At 38.0% G+C, this 18,576-nt stretch overlaps 1 protein-coding gene across 1 annotated transcript in view; it reads right to left on the bottom strand.

Annotated features, from left to right (window-relative positions):
- Positions 1–3,853: 3,853 nt before the first annotated feature.
- Positions 3,854–18,576, bottom strand: part of LOC101831258 (mas-related G-protein coupled receptor member X2-like) — a 24,906-nt gene continuing 10,183 nt past the window's right edge. Inside the window, 2 exon segments of the mRNA XM_021234760.1 lie at positions 3,854–4,161; positions 4,164–4,532. Coding sequence (XP_021090419.1) covers positions 3,854–4,161; positions 4,164–4,532 — 677 coding nt within the window.

Genomic DNA, 18,576 nt, shown 5'->3' with positions numbered 1-18,576 from the left:
CATGGCAATAAACATGGATCAATCCGCATTCTTCTACATGCCAGCCTCTAGTTATGCCAGCACCATTTGTTGAAGATGCTTTCTTTATTCCATTGTATATTTTTAGCTTCTTTGTCAAAGATCAGATGTTCATACGTGTGTGGGTTAATATCTGGGTTTTCAATTCAATTCCATTGGTCTACCTGTCTATTTTTGTGCCAATACCAAGCTGTTTTCAGGACTATAGCTCTATAATAGAGCTTGAGGTCATGGATGGTGATGCCTCCAGACGTTGCCTTGTTTAACAGGGTGGGTTTGTCTATCCTGGATCTTTTGTTTTTCCATTGTTCTTTCAAGGTCTGTGAAGAATTGTGCTTGGATTTTAATGGGGATTGCATTGAATCTGTAGATTGCTTTAGGCAGGATTGCCATTTTTACTACATTGATCCTACATATCCAAGAGCACAGGAGTTCTTTCCATTTTCTGAGGGCTTCTTTAATTTCTTTCTTTAAAAATTCAAAATTCTTGCGATACAGGTCTTTCTCTTGTTTGGTTAGCATTACCCCAAGATAGTTTATGTTGTTTGTGGTAAATGTAAAGGGTGATATTTCTCTGATTTCTTTTTTTTCTTTTATTTTTTTGTCAATCCCAGTTCCCTCTCCCTCCCCTCCTCCCGCACTCCCCTTCCCCCCCACCCTGCCACCCTATTGCCAAATTCTTCCACATAGGAGCTATCTAGAGTCTGTCATTTCACTCTGGGTAGGGTCCAAGCACTCCCCTAAGAGTCCAGGCTGATAGAGCATCCCTCTTTGTGCTATAGGCACACGATGACTATTTGTATTCCAGGGATAGACGCTGATCCACAGCTCAGGGCCCCATAGGTTGCCCAGGCCTTCTCGCTGAAACTCACATTTGGGGGGTCCAGATCAGTCCCATGCTGGCCTCCCCACTGTCGGTCTGGGTTCCAAGAGCTCTCCCCTGTTCAGATCAGCTGTCTCTGCTGCTTTTGCCAGCCCAATCTTTGCCAATTTGCTCATCACTCCTCTCTCTCTATCACTGGGTTCCTTTGGTTCAGTTCAGTGATTAATTGTGTGTTTGCCTCTGCTTCCATCAGTCACAGGATGAAGGCTCCCAGAATGCCCATTCTCTGATTTCTTTTTCAGCCTTTTTATATTCTGTATATAGTCGGGCTAATGATTTTCTTTAGTTGATCTTGTAGCCTGCCACTTTGCTGAAGATGTTAATCAGCTGTAAGAGTTCCCTGGTAGAGTTCTTTGGGTCATTGATGTAAACTATCATATCATCTGCAAACAGTGAAAGTTTGACGTCTTCCTTCCCAATTTGTATCCCCTTGGCTGGAACTTCAAGTACCATGTTGAAAAGGTATGGAGAGAGTGGACAGCCTTGTTTTGTTCCTGATTTTAGAGGAATTGCATTCAGTTTCTGTCCATTTAATTTGATGTTGGCTGTTGGTTTACTGTATATAGCTTTTATTATGTTTAAGTATGTCCCTGTTATCCCAGATCTCTCCAAGACCTTTATCATGAAGAGATGTTGGATTTTGTCAAAGGCTTTTTCAGCATCTAGTGAGATGATCATGTGACTTTAGTTTTTCAGCTTGTTTATATGGTGGATTACATTGATGGATTTTCGTATGTTGAACCATCCCTGCATCCCTGGGATGAAACCTACTTGATCGTGGTGAATGATTGTTTTGATGTGTTCTTGGATCTGATTTGCCAGTATTTTATTGAGTATTTTTGCTTCAATGTTCATGAGGGATATTGGTTTGAAGTTCTCTTTCTTAGTTGTGTCTTAGTGTGACTTGGGGATCAAGGTTATTGAAGTCTCATAGAAAGAGTTTGGTAAAGACACTTTTGCTTCTATTGCATGGAATACTTTTAATTTCTGGTAGAAATCTGCACTGAAGCCATTTGTACCTGGACTTTTTTTTGGTTGGGAGACTTTTGATAATTGCTTCTATATCCATAGGGGTTATAAGTATATTTAAATTGCTTTTCTGATCTTGATTTAGATTTGGCAAGTGATAGCTATTCAGGAAGTCATCCATTTCCTTTAAATTTTCGAATTTTGTGGAGTACACGTTTTCAAAGTATGACCTGATGATTCTCTGGATTTCCTCAGAGTCTGTTATTATGTCCCCCTTTTCATTTCTGATTTTGTTAATTTGCTTGGTCACTCTCTGCTGTTTGGTAAGTTTGGATAAAGGTTTGTCTATCTTGTTGATTTTCTCAAAGAACCAACTCTTTGCTGTATTGATTCTTTGTATTGTTTTCCTAGTTTCTACTTCATTGATTTCAGCCCTCAATTTGATTATTTCCTGGAGTCTACTTCTCCTGGGGGAGTTTGCTTCTTTGTGTTCTAGAGCTTTCAGCTGTGCTGTTAATTCTCTAGTATATCTATTCTCCAGTTACTTCATGTGGGCATATAGTGCTATGAACTTCCCCCGTAGCACTGCTTTCAATGTGTCCCATTGTTTTGGGTATGTTGTGTCTTCATTCTCACTGAATTCTAGGAAGTCTTTAATTTCTTTTTTTTATTCTTTGACTCAGGAATGGTGCAGCTGTGCATTATTCAATTTCCAATATTTTGTAAGTTTTCTGCAATTTGATGTTGGCCTATTAAATTGACATTGAAAATTTAAAGCATTGGAATATTTAAAGAGCATGGGACTTTTAAAATGGGATTATGTTTCATCCTATGATGTTACTATGATATTTTGAGGATAACAAGGATGGGGTGTAATTTAACAGCGATATGCTGGTGTGTCAAATTGGCGAAGGGATAGAGTATCCTGTTGAGCTTCAGTTGTCAGATTGACACATCCTAGATTTGTCTGAGAAGAGAAGCCTCCTTCAGGGAATTACTTAGATTAGATAGGGTTATTGGCCTGTCTATAGGGGGACGACCCTGTTATCTGTGACTGACATGATCCCTAACCTGGCAGTCATGAGCTGTATGAGAAAGCTAGGTAAGCATGCAGAGTGACCAATTCAGGGAAGGAGCCAGTAATCAGTTCTCTCTGTAGTTACAACTCCAGGTCCTGCTTGAGTTCCTTACATGACACCCTCGATGGTGTCCTGTGACACAGAAGTGTGAACTGGATAAAGCTTTTCTCTTAATCCATTGCTTTTTATCAGAGTGTTTTACCAAGACACAGAAAAATAAACTAGAACATTTTCCAAAGGATTTATTTAGGAAAATCATTAATTTGCAGAAGCAGTCCAATACCAACTGTAATTCAAGGAGACCAAGACATGGTGCATCCTACTCAGTTCTAATATAAGGATACAGCTGTTAATACAGGATAGAAATACTTTCACTTCACACATATTGCAAGGTGAAATGCTGTTAACATTCACAATCCCATGTAGGAGGAACCAGTAGATCCCATAGGATAAACCAAAGAGCAGGAAGACCAGCATTGTGAGGGCAGCGGTCATATGCAGCCTGGTCAAAGGCTGTAAAAACAGACATTGGCACAGAACCAAAATATAAGAGTCATTTACTCAGTTAGAATTTATGTGACAAAAGAAATGCATATCTTTCCTTCAGCCTCCTGTTAAAGAAGGGATTTGTCAATAGTAGGAGTAGCCATGGATCCTAGAGTTTGGATAAGGTTAACATTACAAGGAGTTGGTACATCCCTGAGTACAACAGTCAGGGACATTACAGTCAGTATTTGTTTAGCAAGCCCCATCTCACTCAAGTTCCACAACACTGATTATTTACTCAACCGATTTAAGGTCAATTGAATAAGTTACAAGATTATGGAAAGAATCCACACTAATAAAGATAAAGTGGTCTCCAGAAGCCACTTTTGTCTGATCAGAGCTGCTCGCCGATGCTGCACTAGACTGGCTCTAGCTCTCCAGACTTTCTGGAAGAAGCCCTCTCTGCACTTTCCTCCTCCTCGGGAGTGTCCTTCAGGGCTCTCTGCAGAAACAACTTCAGAGTCTGACATTGGAACCTGCAGTGCCTAATGGAACCAACCAGGAAGTAAATGATGGGGTTGACACAGCTGTTAACACAGGATAAGAATGCTGATATTTCAAAAGCACTACAAGGGAAACCACTATAAACCTCATCAATCCAACCTAAGTGGAACAAGTAGATCCCAGAGGACAAAGAAAAGAGCAGGAAGACCAGCACTGTGAGGGCAATGTCACATACAGCCTGGTCACAGAAATCCTGTGTGAGCCACAGAAGACCCTGTTCATCAGGGCCAGGCTAGACCCTGAGAGGACCACAAATAGAACAATTAAACAAGCAAAAGTGATGAAATCTAATTTCTTACACCAACCATGATCAAAACCATTAAACAAGGTGCCACATGCCTCTCCTTTCAGGATGCTCAATATTAGAGACAATGTCCAGAGGAGAGCATACATGGCAGTGGATGTGTGTCTTTGCCTTCGACAGCGGTACCGTATGGGCAACAGAGCGGACAGGCAGTGCGCAATGCTAATGACACTAAGCATGCTCCTACCTGCAAGATAGGCAAAGTTAAACAGGACATTGAAAAACCTAGAAATGAAGATGGGGTGGAATATGCTAATGAAAACTGAATGGAATGTCCAATGTTAACTCAGAGGAAGAGGAAGTCGGCCCCAGCCAAGTTGAGGATGTAGACAGAGAAGGTGATCCTTCACATGGGGAAGCCCAGGAGCCACAGCACTATGGCATTTCCTGCCACACCAACCAGGGCAGCATGATGATAAGAAAATTCAGGGTAAATTTTGTAGGATTATAGGATGTAGTTAGAATATAGTCCCTTCCATTTAATGCTGTGATGTCAATCTGCCAGGTTGGCTCAGTTGAACCCATGCTTAAGAGTTCTCCACTAGTGGTTCTGAAAAGAAAATAAAGATATGAGCACATGCAGTATAAGCTCTGATTAGGACCACATTGCTATATGGGGATTATTGATGCCAAACCATAAGCAGGTAAATTATGCAATTTATCAAACCTGAAATTTCTTTTAAATCTAACTCATATTGACGCAGTCTATATGCAAACCACGTCTTTTACTGTAGTAGAGGCTCCAAAGTAGTAGGTACATGAATTCAGGGTGTGGTGGGTGACATTGAAAGCAAGAAAGTGTAGCAATTAATGGCATGAAAAGGCCAGTTGAACACTATCAACATTGTACTTAATATTTGTAAAAGAAAAAATCCTTACTATTGCTTAAAACCACCAGGAAGTCCTAGTCCCTCCCTGTTTCCTTCACCATGTGGCCATACTGCTCTTTGCCCTCCGCAAACAACAACCAGGAATTTCCAGAATTTCCTTTTCCTAAACTGGCCTTACTGTTCCCTGTTCTACTGATAACCCCCATTACATTCATCTGTGACATCCATCCACCAATCACCATTGAAACTCTGTTCCTCTCCACTCCACAAGCAATCCTCCTCTGTAACCTTTTCTTTCTTATGAATTAGGTAGGCATCTCAAAATATCCCATAGGTCTCTTGGCTTCTCTGGTGTCTCACCTTCAAGTAGCCAGGCTGAAAATCTTGGAACTTCCAAGATCTCACATCCTTCTCATCTTATAAACTGCTCACTCTTCTTGTATCTTCCTGCCCATTGCTCTTAATAGGCCCTATCCTTCGTGACCCACCAAGTCCTCCTGTCCACATAACCAGTTTACCAAGATTAACTGCCCCTGACTGTCAGTTGACCATAGTTTACTCAAAGTAGAACAACTGACTTGTAGAAGCCTAATCTGCCAAATAAAAAAAATCAGTTGAAAGCTTCAACAACACCATGGATCCTGTCAAAAACAGAAAGTTAAGACTAGAAGATAAAGCCAAAGAAATTGATTGTTCAGTAAAGGTCAATAAGAGATTTTAAATCAGATGTTAGGAAATCTTTGGGATACCATGAAATACCCAAATTTCAAATTAAGGAAACACAAGGAAAATAACCCTCAGTGAAAGAGTTTCTATAGCCAGAGGTAGTGGTAGAAGTAATAAAGTTGTTTCAGGAATGATAGTGCTGTGCCAAGCATAGAATTCACAATAGATCAGACTGTATATACTAGACCTGCACAAGATGAATACGAGAAGGTTTCATGGTGTCCCATCCCTAGCTGGGGAGTTTTGGTCATCTGATGGCTCCCAAGGTAGGAGAATCAGTTTTCTTCAGTGGTTCAACTCCATCAAAGCTCTTCATGCTATAGTAGATGATCCCACACCTATACACATATAGGCAGTACTAAGTGGACTCAATGGTTTCCTTTTATAAGAGCATATGGAGATGGGAATGGGAAGAAGCAGCATCATAGGAAAGGAATTGGAGCAGAGATAAACTGTATTCCTTGGCTTTCAAATCTCCCATTGTTAAGTCTGACAGTCCACAAAGTTGCAAACAGTAACTTTTCCAGGCTCTTGTTTAGCAAAGGAAACATGAGGCTTTTTGTATTCTCCTCCTAAAGAAGAAGTTACGAGATCCTCATCTAAGAAAATCAAATAACAACTTTGAGAATAAGTTCTTGAAAAACAATCTTACCTTTCCCACATTCTTCTTGACGGAGGTGGTGAACTGGTCTATGACAAAGGGAAGAGACTCCTGAGTTACCTGTCAATACCAAGGATGTTTCTGTTCTATAAAGGTTTCTATCAGAATTGAAGCTCATAACTTGAGGAAACCTTATCAAATGGTAAAGGGGCTTGAGGTTTCCTGTATGTAGAACTGTTGACGAAGGGTGCCACTCCTTTGAGTCATGTTCTTCATGAGATGACTCTCAACATTTGATCTGATATGTACTATCTTTTGAACTCTCCCTAAGTCAATCCAAAGGCTCCCCTTCATTGTTAGGGCTTATTATTTCTAAACTTCTTACAGCCAGATGACTACCAATGCTAAGAATTATAAGCCAGGGCTGGGAGCTTGTATAACTAAAAGTCACACAGTCCCATCTTGTTATTCACATAAGGAAAGGTCCTAAGGGAGTTAAACCATATGTATTTATTAGCATACCAGTAACACATAATAGCTTTATCCACTGGCACAGATAAATATTAATTATAACACCTTGATTTCATTTCTTATGAACTGAAAAACTGGTTCCAGTTTATCTAATTACTTTGCATGTTTTAATTTCAGATTTAATTGTAAACTTACATTTCAGTTCCATCACTCTTTACAAAATGATGGCCCGCAAAAGATGAAAATAGCTCAAGACGTAGTAGGTGATATGGAAACATCAGAAAGATTTTAAAATGTTTTCCATTAAAATGTTAAATATCCTCATATCAAATGTGAAATGACAGAATATCAGTGCATATAGATTGGGGACTTAGATTGGAATTGCCATTATTAAAACACTCTAACAAACATGAAGAGCACCACTGAAGTGTGGAACACTGAGTACACACTTTGAAAAGGCAAAATACACACTTGAAGCTACAAGTTCATTAACAGAATACAATGGAAAACTTCCAAATGAAAAACAAAGAGGAAACCTATGAAGAGATAAGAATGTATGTAATGTTATTCAATTACTAGAGCCATAAACACACACAATTAGAGCAATAGATTGTGCTAAAGAGAAAGGGATAAAATAAAATTTGAGGTAAAAATTATTGAGAATTTTGCAAAATTATTACTAGTAGCCAAACTTATATGCTAACAGACAAGGAAAAACTCAAAATGCTTAGACACCGAATTGCAAATTACTAAAGACGACCAGTGTTAAAGAAGAAATGCCAAAAGAGAAATATTTTAATTATTAAAATTAACCATGGCTCTATAGTAAATCTATTCACTCAAAGAATTTACTTTAATAAATCTACCCACTACACAGTAAAAGTAAGGAAAAAAGGAGAGGGAAAATATGAGAGGTAGACAGAGAGAGAAGTTTGTTAAATTTGGTGGTTTGTAACAAAATCAGTATTAAAAGATAAATTTAGAGGATGGGGGTAGAAAAAAAGATGTAAAATCAACAAAATTTCTAACAGGAAACAAAAAAGAAAATTGAGCTTGAAATAAATGGGTAAAAACCTACAAAGATTGCATAGCAATGAAACTGAAAACAGGAAATTAATATGTAAAGTCAGAAAATCAAGTGGAAAAGAAGAGTTGAACAGAATAGAAAAGACATGACACAGACAACTAATCAATGAACCTTGAATTCAACCTGAACAGAAGAAAAAATTATTAAAACCTTGCAACAATAACTAGGAAACCCATAGAGAAAAGCAATGAAACAATGTCTTAGTCTTTGAGATCAGCAAAGTCAGTAAACATCCACATAGAATTTGCTCTGTGGTAGAGCATATGCAAATCAGTATGTGACTAGCTATTATGACATATATCACAAAACAAGAGATATTGCCACCCTCCATCAGAAGGACTAACACTCCAGACACTGCAGACACCCAGCTCTGGAGAGGATGTGGAGCAGAGGAGCACTTACACAGCGTCAGTTGATGCAGAATGATATGCTGCTTTAGAAGGTTATCCCAATGTTTCTTACAGTGCTAAATATAGGTCAAGCACAGCAGCCAACAGGTATAGTGCTAATTACATGTCCAAGGAGTTGAAAATTTAAGTTCACTTGAAACCACAAGAGTTAATGATAGTTCCCATCATAGTCACCCAAACATAAAATCAGCCAAGATGTTTTTATATTATACATAGATATAAAGTGAGGAAGAAGCTATGAAAAGACACAGAAGTACATAAAATGCATATTACTAAGACAAAGGAGGCAGTCTGAGAAAAACTAGGCAGTGAACGATTTCAATACTAAACGATGATCTGGACAAGCCAAAACTATATAGGTAAAAGCTCGGTGGATTGCTGAGACTGTATAGTGACGGGGAAAAATGGATACAGGACTAATAAGAAACATTCCACTTATCCCTGTTATGGCACGTAATGCCATCTTACATTTGTCAAAACCCACTGACTTATACAGCACAAAATGAAACACAACTCTCAGTGATCTCCAGTTTATAATTAATTATGTAACTATCAGGCCATTAATTTTAATATATTTTAAGTTGTGAAAATGTCAATAACAGGAGGAATTGTGCATGCACACTGAAGATGTGGGAAAGTATTTACATGCGTACAACCTATTGGCCAGGCAGCCCTCAGAGACTCCCAAAACAGCACATGTTATTGTTGTTTGCCTGATAGAACTATATGGTAAGATCCTATTGCTGAAGACACCATATATTTTGAATACACAACTTGAGCAATTCTAGTTGGAAACGATCTAGAAGCTTCCTCCCTGCTGACTGCTGTTCACAGTTTGGTGAGGTCCAATGTAGGACATGGATGATAGAAGCAATAAGCTGTCTTTTCCAGCTGTACGCCTAATGTGGCACAGTTCCAACCCACCGTGAAAGGTGTGCAATGGTGCCATAACTGCCATCAGAGCAAGCAACCCCCTTCTGATTGGATTTCAGACTCACTCTACAGAAGGGCACAAACTTGATACTGTAAACTTGAACAAGAACTGATGTTTAAGAAATCACAAGTGTTGATGGAGAATACACTATGGGTGTTTAGACATGGAGCCAAATTGCCTCTGAAAGACATGTGTTTGAATTCATAGACGAGAGCTTCTCTCATCCTGCAACAGAGAATTTACTTTTTACACAGGCCACTGTTAAATAAAAGGCTCACTGATGTTTAAAATGCTAAGAATAAATGGCAATCAAATGTTCAACTTTAAATGATACAACTATTTCATCCAACCTAAGGCCAAGGAGCATTTCACGTATCGGGTAGAGAAGTGTGTAGGATACTTAGGATGGACAAGAACAGGCATTAGGAACATTGGCTTCAGAACATGATGTGTCCTTTGCAATCACAAACACAAGTCACTGGAGAAATTTGAAGCAAAGGAGGATTACATACCAGTGTGTTTAAAATTGAAAAAGACTCACTATATCACACATGTCAGGACCATGTACAGTGACTGGTTCTCTTACATTTTGTTGGGAGTAAGCATAAACCACACTGGGAAAGAATTAATCAGCCCTTTATATAGCAAGAAATGGCTTGTACCCCGACATACCAAGAAAATGAAAGCATGTGTCTACAAAATTTCTTTAATAAAACCTTTCAATAGTCAATATGCATGAAGTAGTTAATCAACACAAAATTATCTGGCTTTATCATGATATAGAAGAAAGAAAATAAAAGAGATGAACTCCAAAGGGGGCTGAGCACTGGATGCTAGGACTCAACACTGCATACATTATGTTTCTAAATATGTAAGAAGAAGAACCACATAAAGTTGATGACTGGTAAAGGAAGTAGAAGCAGTGTTTTCCTCTAGGAGTAGAAGTAGTAAGAAAGGGGATGCAGAGTGACTTCCAGAGATAGAAAAAAATTGTGTTTTCATTATTTTGAGCCATATGGGTGTACCCTTCACTAACCACAAAAAACCTTATCCTAGTCATCTTTTGCATATCACCCTCTCTTAATTATTTTAGCCTTAAAATAATTTGCAAAAATTAAGGAGATCTAAAATTTTAATGAATTATTAATTTTTATGACAAACACATTGGAAACCTACTATGAGGGATTAGAGCAACCTCAGAGAAAGAGGCTGGGGAGAAATCTGTAAACAACTTTATTTTTGGCAAAGGGAGAGGCAAAGAAAGGGATGGACCTGCGTGTCTACTGGGGGACTTGAGAAATAAAAAACACAAAGAAAGAGCCTACCTCTATTCTTACAAGCTGTTGCCTTATTTGGGTATCAGAGTTAACAACATGTTTGCAAAACCTAATGATGGAATTAACAAATATAATGACAGAGAAAATCTGATTAATTGTGCAACCTAAGTATTTTGATGCTGTGTGTTGAAATTCGGATTGGCAAGACAAGATATACCCAAAGATGCATAGTGGCATGGCTGTTACACAGTAACTAACTGTGTTTGACTGGTTTAATACCTCCTCCTTAGGAGGGAAATTTGTATCTGTTACCAATGCTACTCAAAAATCCCATATTTGGTGGCAACATAGGCTCTAGAGTATAATCTGACACTGTTATTTTGATAAGGCATCATGCTGTCAAATTGCTGTCTAAGTATTTATGTTTCTATCCATAGATCTGGGCATTTCTCAGTTTTTCTCAGAGGATCTTATTTTATTTACAGTGGAAACATTCAGTGGTCAGATGCATAAATAGACAATGAAGAGAATAACAAAGTGGGTGCTTAGTTCTATGCCTGTTATCTATCTCAAAATGTTATATATCTCAACACAGAAAGCATGGGGGAAGAGAATGTGGAAAGCATGTAAAGGATTTAGGATTGGTAGACTCACTTTAAATACTGTCTTCTGGATATGATGTATTTCACTTATGAAATCATAGCATCTGGGGCTACCTGCACAAGGTCAAGCCAGCTGAGATTCTTACACTGGTAAAGTAGTTGGTTGATAGTTTTCACACCTCACTGAGGAACTACTAGAATTGACATTTGATAGAGGAAAGAGAAGAATTACTATTGGTTCATATGACCACTGGTAAAATGTCCACAGCAAACTATGAAACCATTAAACAACTAGAAAGATCATCAACCAACTAGTAATAGAAGATTCTGTCATTAGCTGCAGCACGGCTGACTTAAAAGTAGCTTATGCTAAATGAAATTAGCTAAATGCAAAAAAATGTTATACGTTATCTTTTGCATGTGAAATAAAATGAATTGTTCAATACTAAGAGAAGAATGAAATGATCATTATTATCATTTCTTTGTAATTGAATATAGACTAGAAAAACACAGACAAAAACACAATGTAACAAATATGAGTGAGGAAATAAAATTATTATATAATGCAAAATCTTGGCATAAAAATAGTGAATTATTGTGCTCAGGAGAATTCCTATAAGTGGCTTTTGTCATAAAGAGAAAAATGGTTACAGGAGATGATGGACATACTAATTTGCTCACCATTAATATTCATTGTATGACATATCATGTGATACTAGTCCAATTATACCCTAAATAATTTTAAAAGTGTGATTACTAATAGCTTGTTAGGGAAGGATAAATGAATCAGAGGTACAAGGAGAACTCACAGAAGTCTAAAAACTTACGCCTTGCTTGGGTTTAAAGTAGCATAGCTATATTCTCTTAAGAAACTTTATTCAACTCTTTTCTTAGTCTGTGCATATGATTTCCTCTTAATTTAAGTTATCAAGAATTTCAAAAATTAAAATTGAAATTTTATTTTATATAAATTGTACCTAAATACTCATAATTCAAATAATAAATATAATGTTCAGGGAAAAACATAAATCTGACAGAGTTTCAATTTCAAAATAACAGAGTGCAGTGAACCTTATTTGAAACTTGACATGAGGGATTAGACAACCCCAGAGAGAGACAGTCAGGGCAAGAGGCAAGGAAAAAAGGAGGGAAGCATGTCTTTGGGAGGCTAACCAAGGCATTGTGAAGGGAGCCATGGGAAGACAGTCCACCTCAAACTTCAAGTATATGTGGATATTGATGACTTGAATTGTAAAGTCTGATATCTTTCTTCCAAATTGAAAATGTTGGGCACAATATACTTGGAGACATTTACAATTTTGTGAATTTAACATGGGCTTTCCTTTAAAATGCACATTTATTTACTAAGCAAGCAAAATACTGACACCTGTTTGACAGGACCTCAGCTCTGAAAAACAACATGTTCACGTAGTCTTTCTCCTGGAATGAATGTAAGAGGAAGTCTCTCTACACAGCATGGAATCTGAATGCTTTGGGGAAACATGGTCTGTGTTACAAGTAAGAAAGCTCTAGTGGGAAGCTTGTCCCTTGTCTTTCTCTGTAGGAAGCACAAGTCTACTGAATGTGGTGTTCTGTGGTAGAATCAGGAGGATGTGAGCTCATAGAAGGCAGCATACCAACGACTCTGAAAGTTGATGCAATACGTCCTTATGTCATTTTTCCAGTACAGAGATGGGGATCTGGCTGTTGTTGAAGGAGAGGGAGCATTTCTTGGAGTGAGTGACTGCACAGTTCATATCTTTGTTCTTTAACTCAGCAGATACTTCTAGGAGGTGAGTGTTTGTGAGCAAATGTGACCATGTGAAGTTTATACAAACCTCTGAAATGACGTGTGACTTCCTGTGCATGCTGGGGACAAGTCTCAGATCAGAAACATTTGATTCTGGGTCCTCACTAATATGTTTCTTGGCATCTGCCTTGTTTCGACTCACACACCATCCTGCTCCATTCCATCAAATTTGGCTCACATACTTTTTAGTAATTGCTATCCTATGATTGTTATCTCTAATTATAGGTAGCAACATCAGGCTTGAATTCTGGGTTTTTGACTAAAGAGTAAATGTGTCATTGGGCTACCAATGATTTCTTTGTGTGTATGAATACCCATTGTGATCACACTGAAGGTAATCTTTTGGCATTTTCCTTATCAGAGCACAGTAATTCCATCTTTAAAGCTTTGTTCCACATCACATAAACATACATACATTGGAATAGACTCTCTGAATTCCATTACCCAGATGTCACCTAATCTCTCCATCTAGTTTTATCATTAATATCTCTAAATACGAAGTCATTTTTGTGGTAAAATTGTCAATATGAAATGGATCATCAGACTTTCCTTCGAAAATGTGGGATTTCACATATAGAATAACTTCTTTATTCTTACCTTCCTGAAATTTATTCTTTGTTCATGTTCTTATCATGTAAATACTCAGAAAAGAAGTCTCGTTTCTTATGATTTAAATTTTGTTCTTCAAGCTAAGGTTGCTTTATGCTACTTATTACTTTTTAAAATGTGATTTCAGTTGGAAACTAACAAGGAAATCAAACTTGGAGTGTGCTGTAAGTAGAATACTATGGTTGCATGTTGTTCAATTTTCCCTCTACCAGGGTTCCAGTGTTTGCTTCTTGCTCCTCAAGGTGGTAGTTTGTGGAACATTTTGGGAAACTTTTAGCATATAAAGATTACAGAATGGTCCTCAGCATATTACGTTGTTTTTTTCAGATGTCTGTTTTGGGGCTGCAGCTCAGTGTTTAAAGGATGTATGCTTTTCACATGAATTTAGCTTATTTCCAATCATTTATGTAAATCAACTCACAACATCCTTTAACTCTAACTTTATGGAATACATTGCCCTCTTGTGGTCTCCATGTATACCTGCACTCACACATAGCTCCGTACAGACACATGTGCATTATTTTTAAAATAAAATAATTTTTAAAAATTATACAGGTTTCAAGTATTCATAGGGTAATATTTATAATTGCAATCAAATTTAAAATTAAAGCGAATCATAATGAGATAACACATTATTTACACTGGAGTGTAACAGTCCAATGACACAAACTTCTGGTGAGAAAGAGCAGTAGAAATGCTCACATATAGCGAGCAGAGCACTCCCATGTAAACCTGGAGCATAAACCCATTGGAAAAATGTATTTACGTGGTAATCATGGGATCAATAATCAGTTCCACTAAAGCTTTCTAAACGAAAGCTTATGGCACCTAAACTTCTTGCCACATCTGGAAAGAGCTAAAATTTTCTTCTAGGTGAGTACATAATCAAACAATGGAGCATCCATATACAAAACCATTAATCATCATTAATAATAAATGTACAAACCATAGGAAGATTAAATGATAAGTGAATGAAGCCTAAATGATAAGTGAATGAAGTTAGTCTAATACAACCTGGATACTTTGATAAAAAATGAAGCCAGAAGAAAAAATCTATAGTGCAAACAAAACCATTACTAATTGCCAGGGTTTATGGCAGGAAGACTTCTGGAGGATTCTTGATGGTTTTAGATTATTCTACATGTGAATATGATGACAAGAGTATGCTGTTATAACTTTAAAGAATTTAAAACTCCATGGCTGCTTATCATAGATTTCCACTTTCTCTCAGCTATCCTCACTCCCTAGAAGACTTGCCAAAATCCAGCCATCTTCCTACCAGGGACTGTCCAGTCTCATATGTGGTCTGGAGACAAAAGCGCCCGGATGCCTTTGGGACAAATCAAAGTCCTGATAGTGGTCTGAGCAGGACGCTATATGTTCTATCCAATCTTGAGAACTAGGGCAAGTCCACAATGTCAAGTTCTTTGAGCAAGTTGATAAAGCCTCCAGATTGTAGCTGACAAGCATAGCCACTAGCCTTAAATGCCAATAAACAGAGGAAAGCCATATTCAAACATGCTATGAATTAGCTCCCATATGAATATTGTAAATACTTCCACTGAAAGAAGAAAAATTGCTATAACAAAGGAGAAAACACAATCAACAAAGTAACTCCAGGTGTGCATTGGATTTCCTGATAAAGAAATGAAAACTAGCATGTTTCCTCCACAAAATACAAATCCCAGAGTATTTCCTTTAATGAAAATGATGCCAGACAGAATCCAGACAAGTATTCTAATTCTAATAATTCTAAGAATGGGTTATAACTAAAGTCAAAGAAGACAAAGAAATGAATGCATTAAGGAAATATACAGGCTAGTTTTTTGTCAAGTTGATATACACAAGAATTATCTGGAATGAAGGAATCTCAGCTAGGACATGCTCTACATCTGACACTCCTGAAGAAAAGTCTGTGAGCCATTTGCTTGATCAACACTTGGTGTAGAAAGGGCAAACCCACTGTGGAGTTGTGCCTAGGTTGGTGGTCCTGGGTTGTCTAAAAAGCAATGTCAGACAAAGAAGAGAAATTGGGTCACGGTAAAGAACAAGAATAAGTTTTTTTAATGTGAGCAGCGTTTAAGGACACCATGGAAAGAATTACATTTTGAGACTACTGGAATAAGGAGCAACACTACAAAAATCAAGGCTTAGAGAGCGTCTTCAGCAAAACCACAGTAGGAAATTTACTAAACTTCAAGAAAAAGATGTCTACCTAAATATAAGAAGCCTACAGAACATGAAATAGGAAGGCCCTCTGTGGCATATTACAGCTAAACATTAAGGACATAGAATATAGAAAATATATTGAAAACTGCAACACAAAAAAGTCAAGTCACTCATATAGGCAGGATCCTTGGAATAAGACAGAACTATTGAAGAGAATATTTTAAAACCAAAGAGACTAGGAAATATGTATTCCAAGCCATCAAAGCACAAATCTATAAACCCAGATTATTATACCCAGAGAAACTATCCATTAAAATTGAAGAATAAAGCCAGGTAGTGGTGGCACATGCCTTTAATCCTAGCACTTGTGAGGCAGAGGCTGGTGTATCTCTTTGCTCACTGAATTCCATCCCACCCTGGTCTAAAGAATAAGTTCATTTTGAAGAGAATAATAAGCACACTCAAGAGGTAAAAGGAAAAAAATAATGTCCAGATAAGTAATCAATGTAATTCACTATATAAAAAACTGCAAATGAAAAAACAAATGATCATCTCACTAGATGCTGAAAAAGTGTTTGACAAGATCCAACACCCCTTCATGATAAAGATACTGGAGGCATCAGGGACATACCTGAAGATAAAAAGAGGTAGGATCAACAAAGTAAAAATGGCAGTCTTGCCAAAAGCAATCTACAAATTCAACACAATCCCCATCAAAATGTCAGCACAATTCTTCACAGACCTTGAAAGAACAATAATCAACTTTATGTGGAAAAACAAAAGACCCAGGATAGCCAAAATAACCCTATACAATCAAAGAACTTCTGGAGGCATCACCACCACTGACTTCAAGCTATATTATAGAGCTATAGTCCTGAAAACAGCTTGGTACTGGCACAAAAATAGACAGGTAGACCAATGGAATCTAATTGAAAACCCTAATATTAATCTGCACACCTACAAACACTTGATTTTTGACAAAGAAGCTAAAATTATACAACGGAAAAAAGAAAGTATCTTCAACAAATGGCCAGACTCCAGGTGGTCTGTCAGGCTGGGGCATGTCCACTACAGCAGCAAAGACTCAGCAAGTTCCATGGGGAGGATGATGGGAGGGCCCACACTCACCTCAAGCAGAGGGCTTAGGGCGAAGGGCTATAGTTTTCTTACATTAGTTGTAGCTTTCTTTTTCTACTATCCAAAAAGGGAATTGTTGTGATGTATTATTTATGATTTATTAAAGCTTGCATGAGGATTTAGAAATCAAAGTCAGCCATAAACTATAGAAATCCTGCAGTGATACACACCTTTAATACAAGGACTCAGGATTAAGAGATAGACAGATCTGTGCTAGTTCAGGGTCGTGCTGACTATGAAAACATTTGTTTCACTCAAAAAATAACAGGTCAACCAATGGTGATCTTAGCACCTGGAAACACATGCCTTTAATACCAGCACTAGAGATGTAGAGACAAGAGAATATGGCTTGGTGGATAAAGGAATTATGAGGAGTAGCAGGCAGGATCTAAGAGCCTTTTGCCTCTGGGGATTTGTGAAGACAGGATTTTCATTTCAGCTGGGTAGAGGTAAGATCTACATACTTGCTTTGCTTCTCTGATCTTCAGCTTGAATCTTGGTCCCCAATATCAATCTCTGGGTCTTTTTTGTGTGTTCTTTAGGGGAAACTAGGAATTTGATTAAAATGTATTGTATGAAATTCTTAATGGGGGTGTCAGTGAGGAGGCCTAGGTAATCTACTAAGCCATGGGCAGTAGATCAGTATTTATCCCGAGTATACACATGGACTTTGGACTCGCATCCAACAAAGTGAGATGCACTCTCACCCTGAACACTTGGGGGAGGGTCTAGGCCCTGCCCTGGATGAAATGACAGACTATGAACACCCCCAAGGAGGGCATCAGCCTCCCTGGGGAAATGAGGGGGTATTGGGGGGACTAGGGGAGGGCACTGAAGGAGGGATGGGAAACGGAGAGGGACCTGGAACTGACTTGTGAAGCAACCTTATTTCTAATCTAAATTTAAATTTAAAAATAAATAAAATGGAACAGAAAAAAAAGAATTAATTTACATTTTTATAAATACAAACTCCACAGTCTCAGGATTGCCCAAAGGCTCACAAAAAAAGGTGGTTGTTATATGCACCAAAACAGGAATCTCTGTCACTGGGGCACAGGTCTCTGCATGGTTTCTAGAGCTTTGTCTGTGATAACTGGCACAGTGAGAGTTGTGTTCATCAAGGATATGGGACACATTATAGAAATGGTCACTTGATGACTGTGGTAGTTTGAATGTATTACAGTTAAGAGATTGCATGAGTCTTAGCAGAGACTTTGTACTTTGTACTTGTAAATTGTTGAGACTGTGGCAGACTGTGGCGACTTTGGAAGTTGTATTAAATGCATGTTGCAGTATGATATTGCAACAAGCTTTTGGGAATCAGAGAGTGGAATGTGGTAACTTGAATGTAATTCATTCCATAATCTCATAAGGAGTGGATCTATTAGAAGGTGTGACTTTTTGGAGTGTGTATGACATTGTCGAAGGATGTCACTGTGGGGACAGGCTTTGAGGATTACTATGCTCAGGATACCACCCACTGTCTCAGTTGATTTCCTGTTACCTACAAGATATAGGACTCTCAGCACCTCAGCAGCACCATGTCTGCCTGCATGTCAACATGTTCTCCACCATGATGATAATGGACTAAACCTCTGAAACTATAAGTG

Source organism: Mesocricetus auratus, unplaced genomic scaffold, assembly GCF_017639785.1.
Source record: "Mesocricetus auratus isolate SY011 unplaced genomic scaffold, BCM_Maur_2.0 Super-Scaffold_100030, whole genome shotgun sequence".
Classification (NCBI taxonomy): domain Eukaryota; kingdom Metazoa; phylum Chordata; class Mammalia; order Rodentia; family Cricetidae; genus Mesocricetus; species Mesocricetus auratus.
Note: the sequence above shows the minus strand (reverse complement) of the source record. Positions and strands in the feature narration are given on the sequence as shown.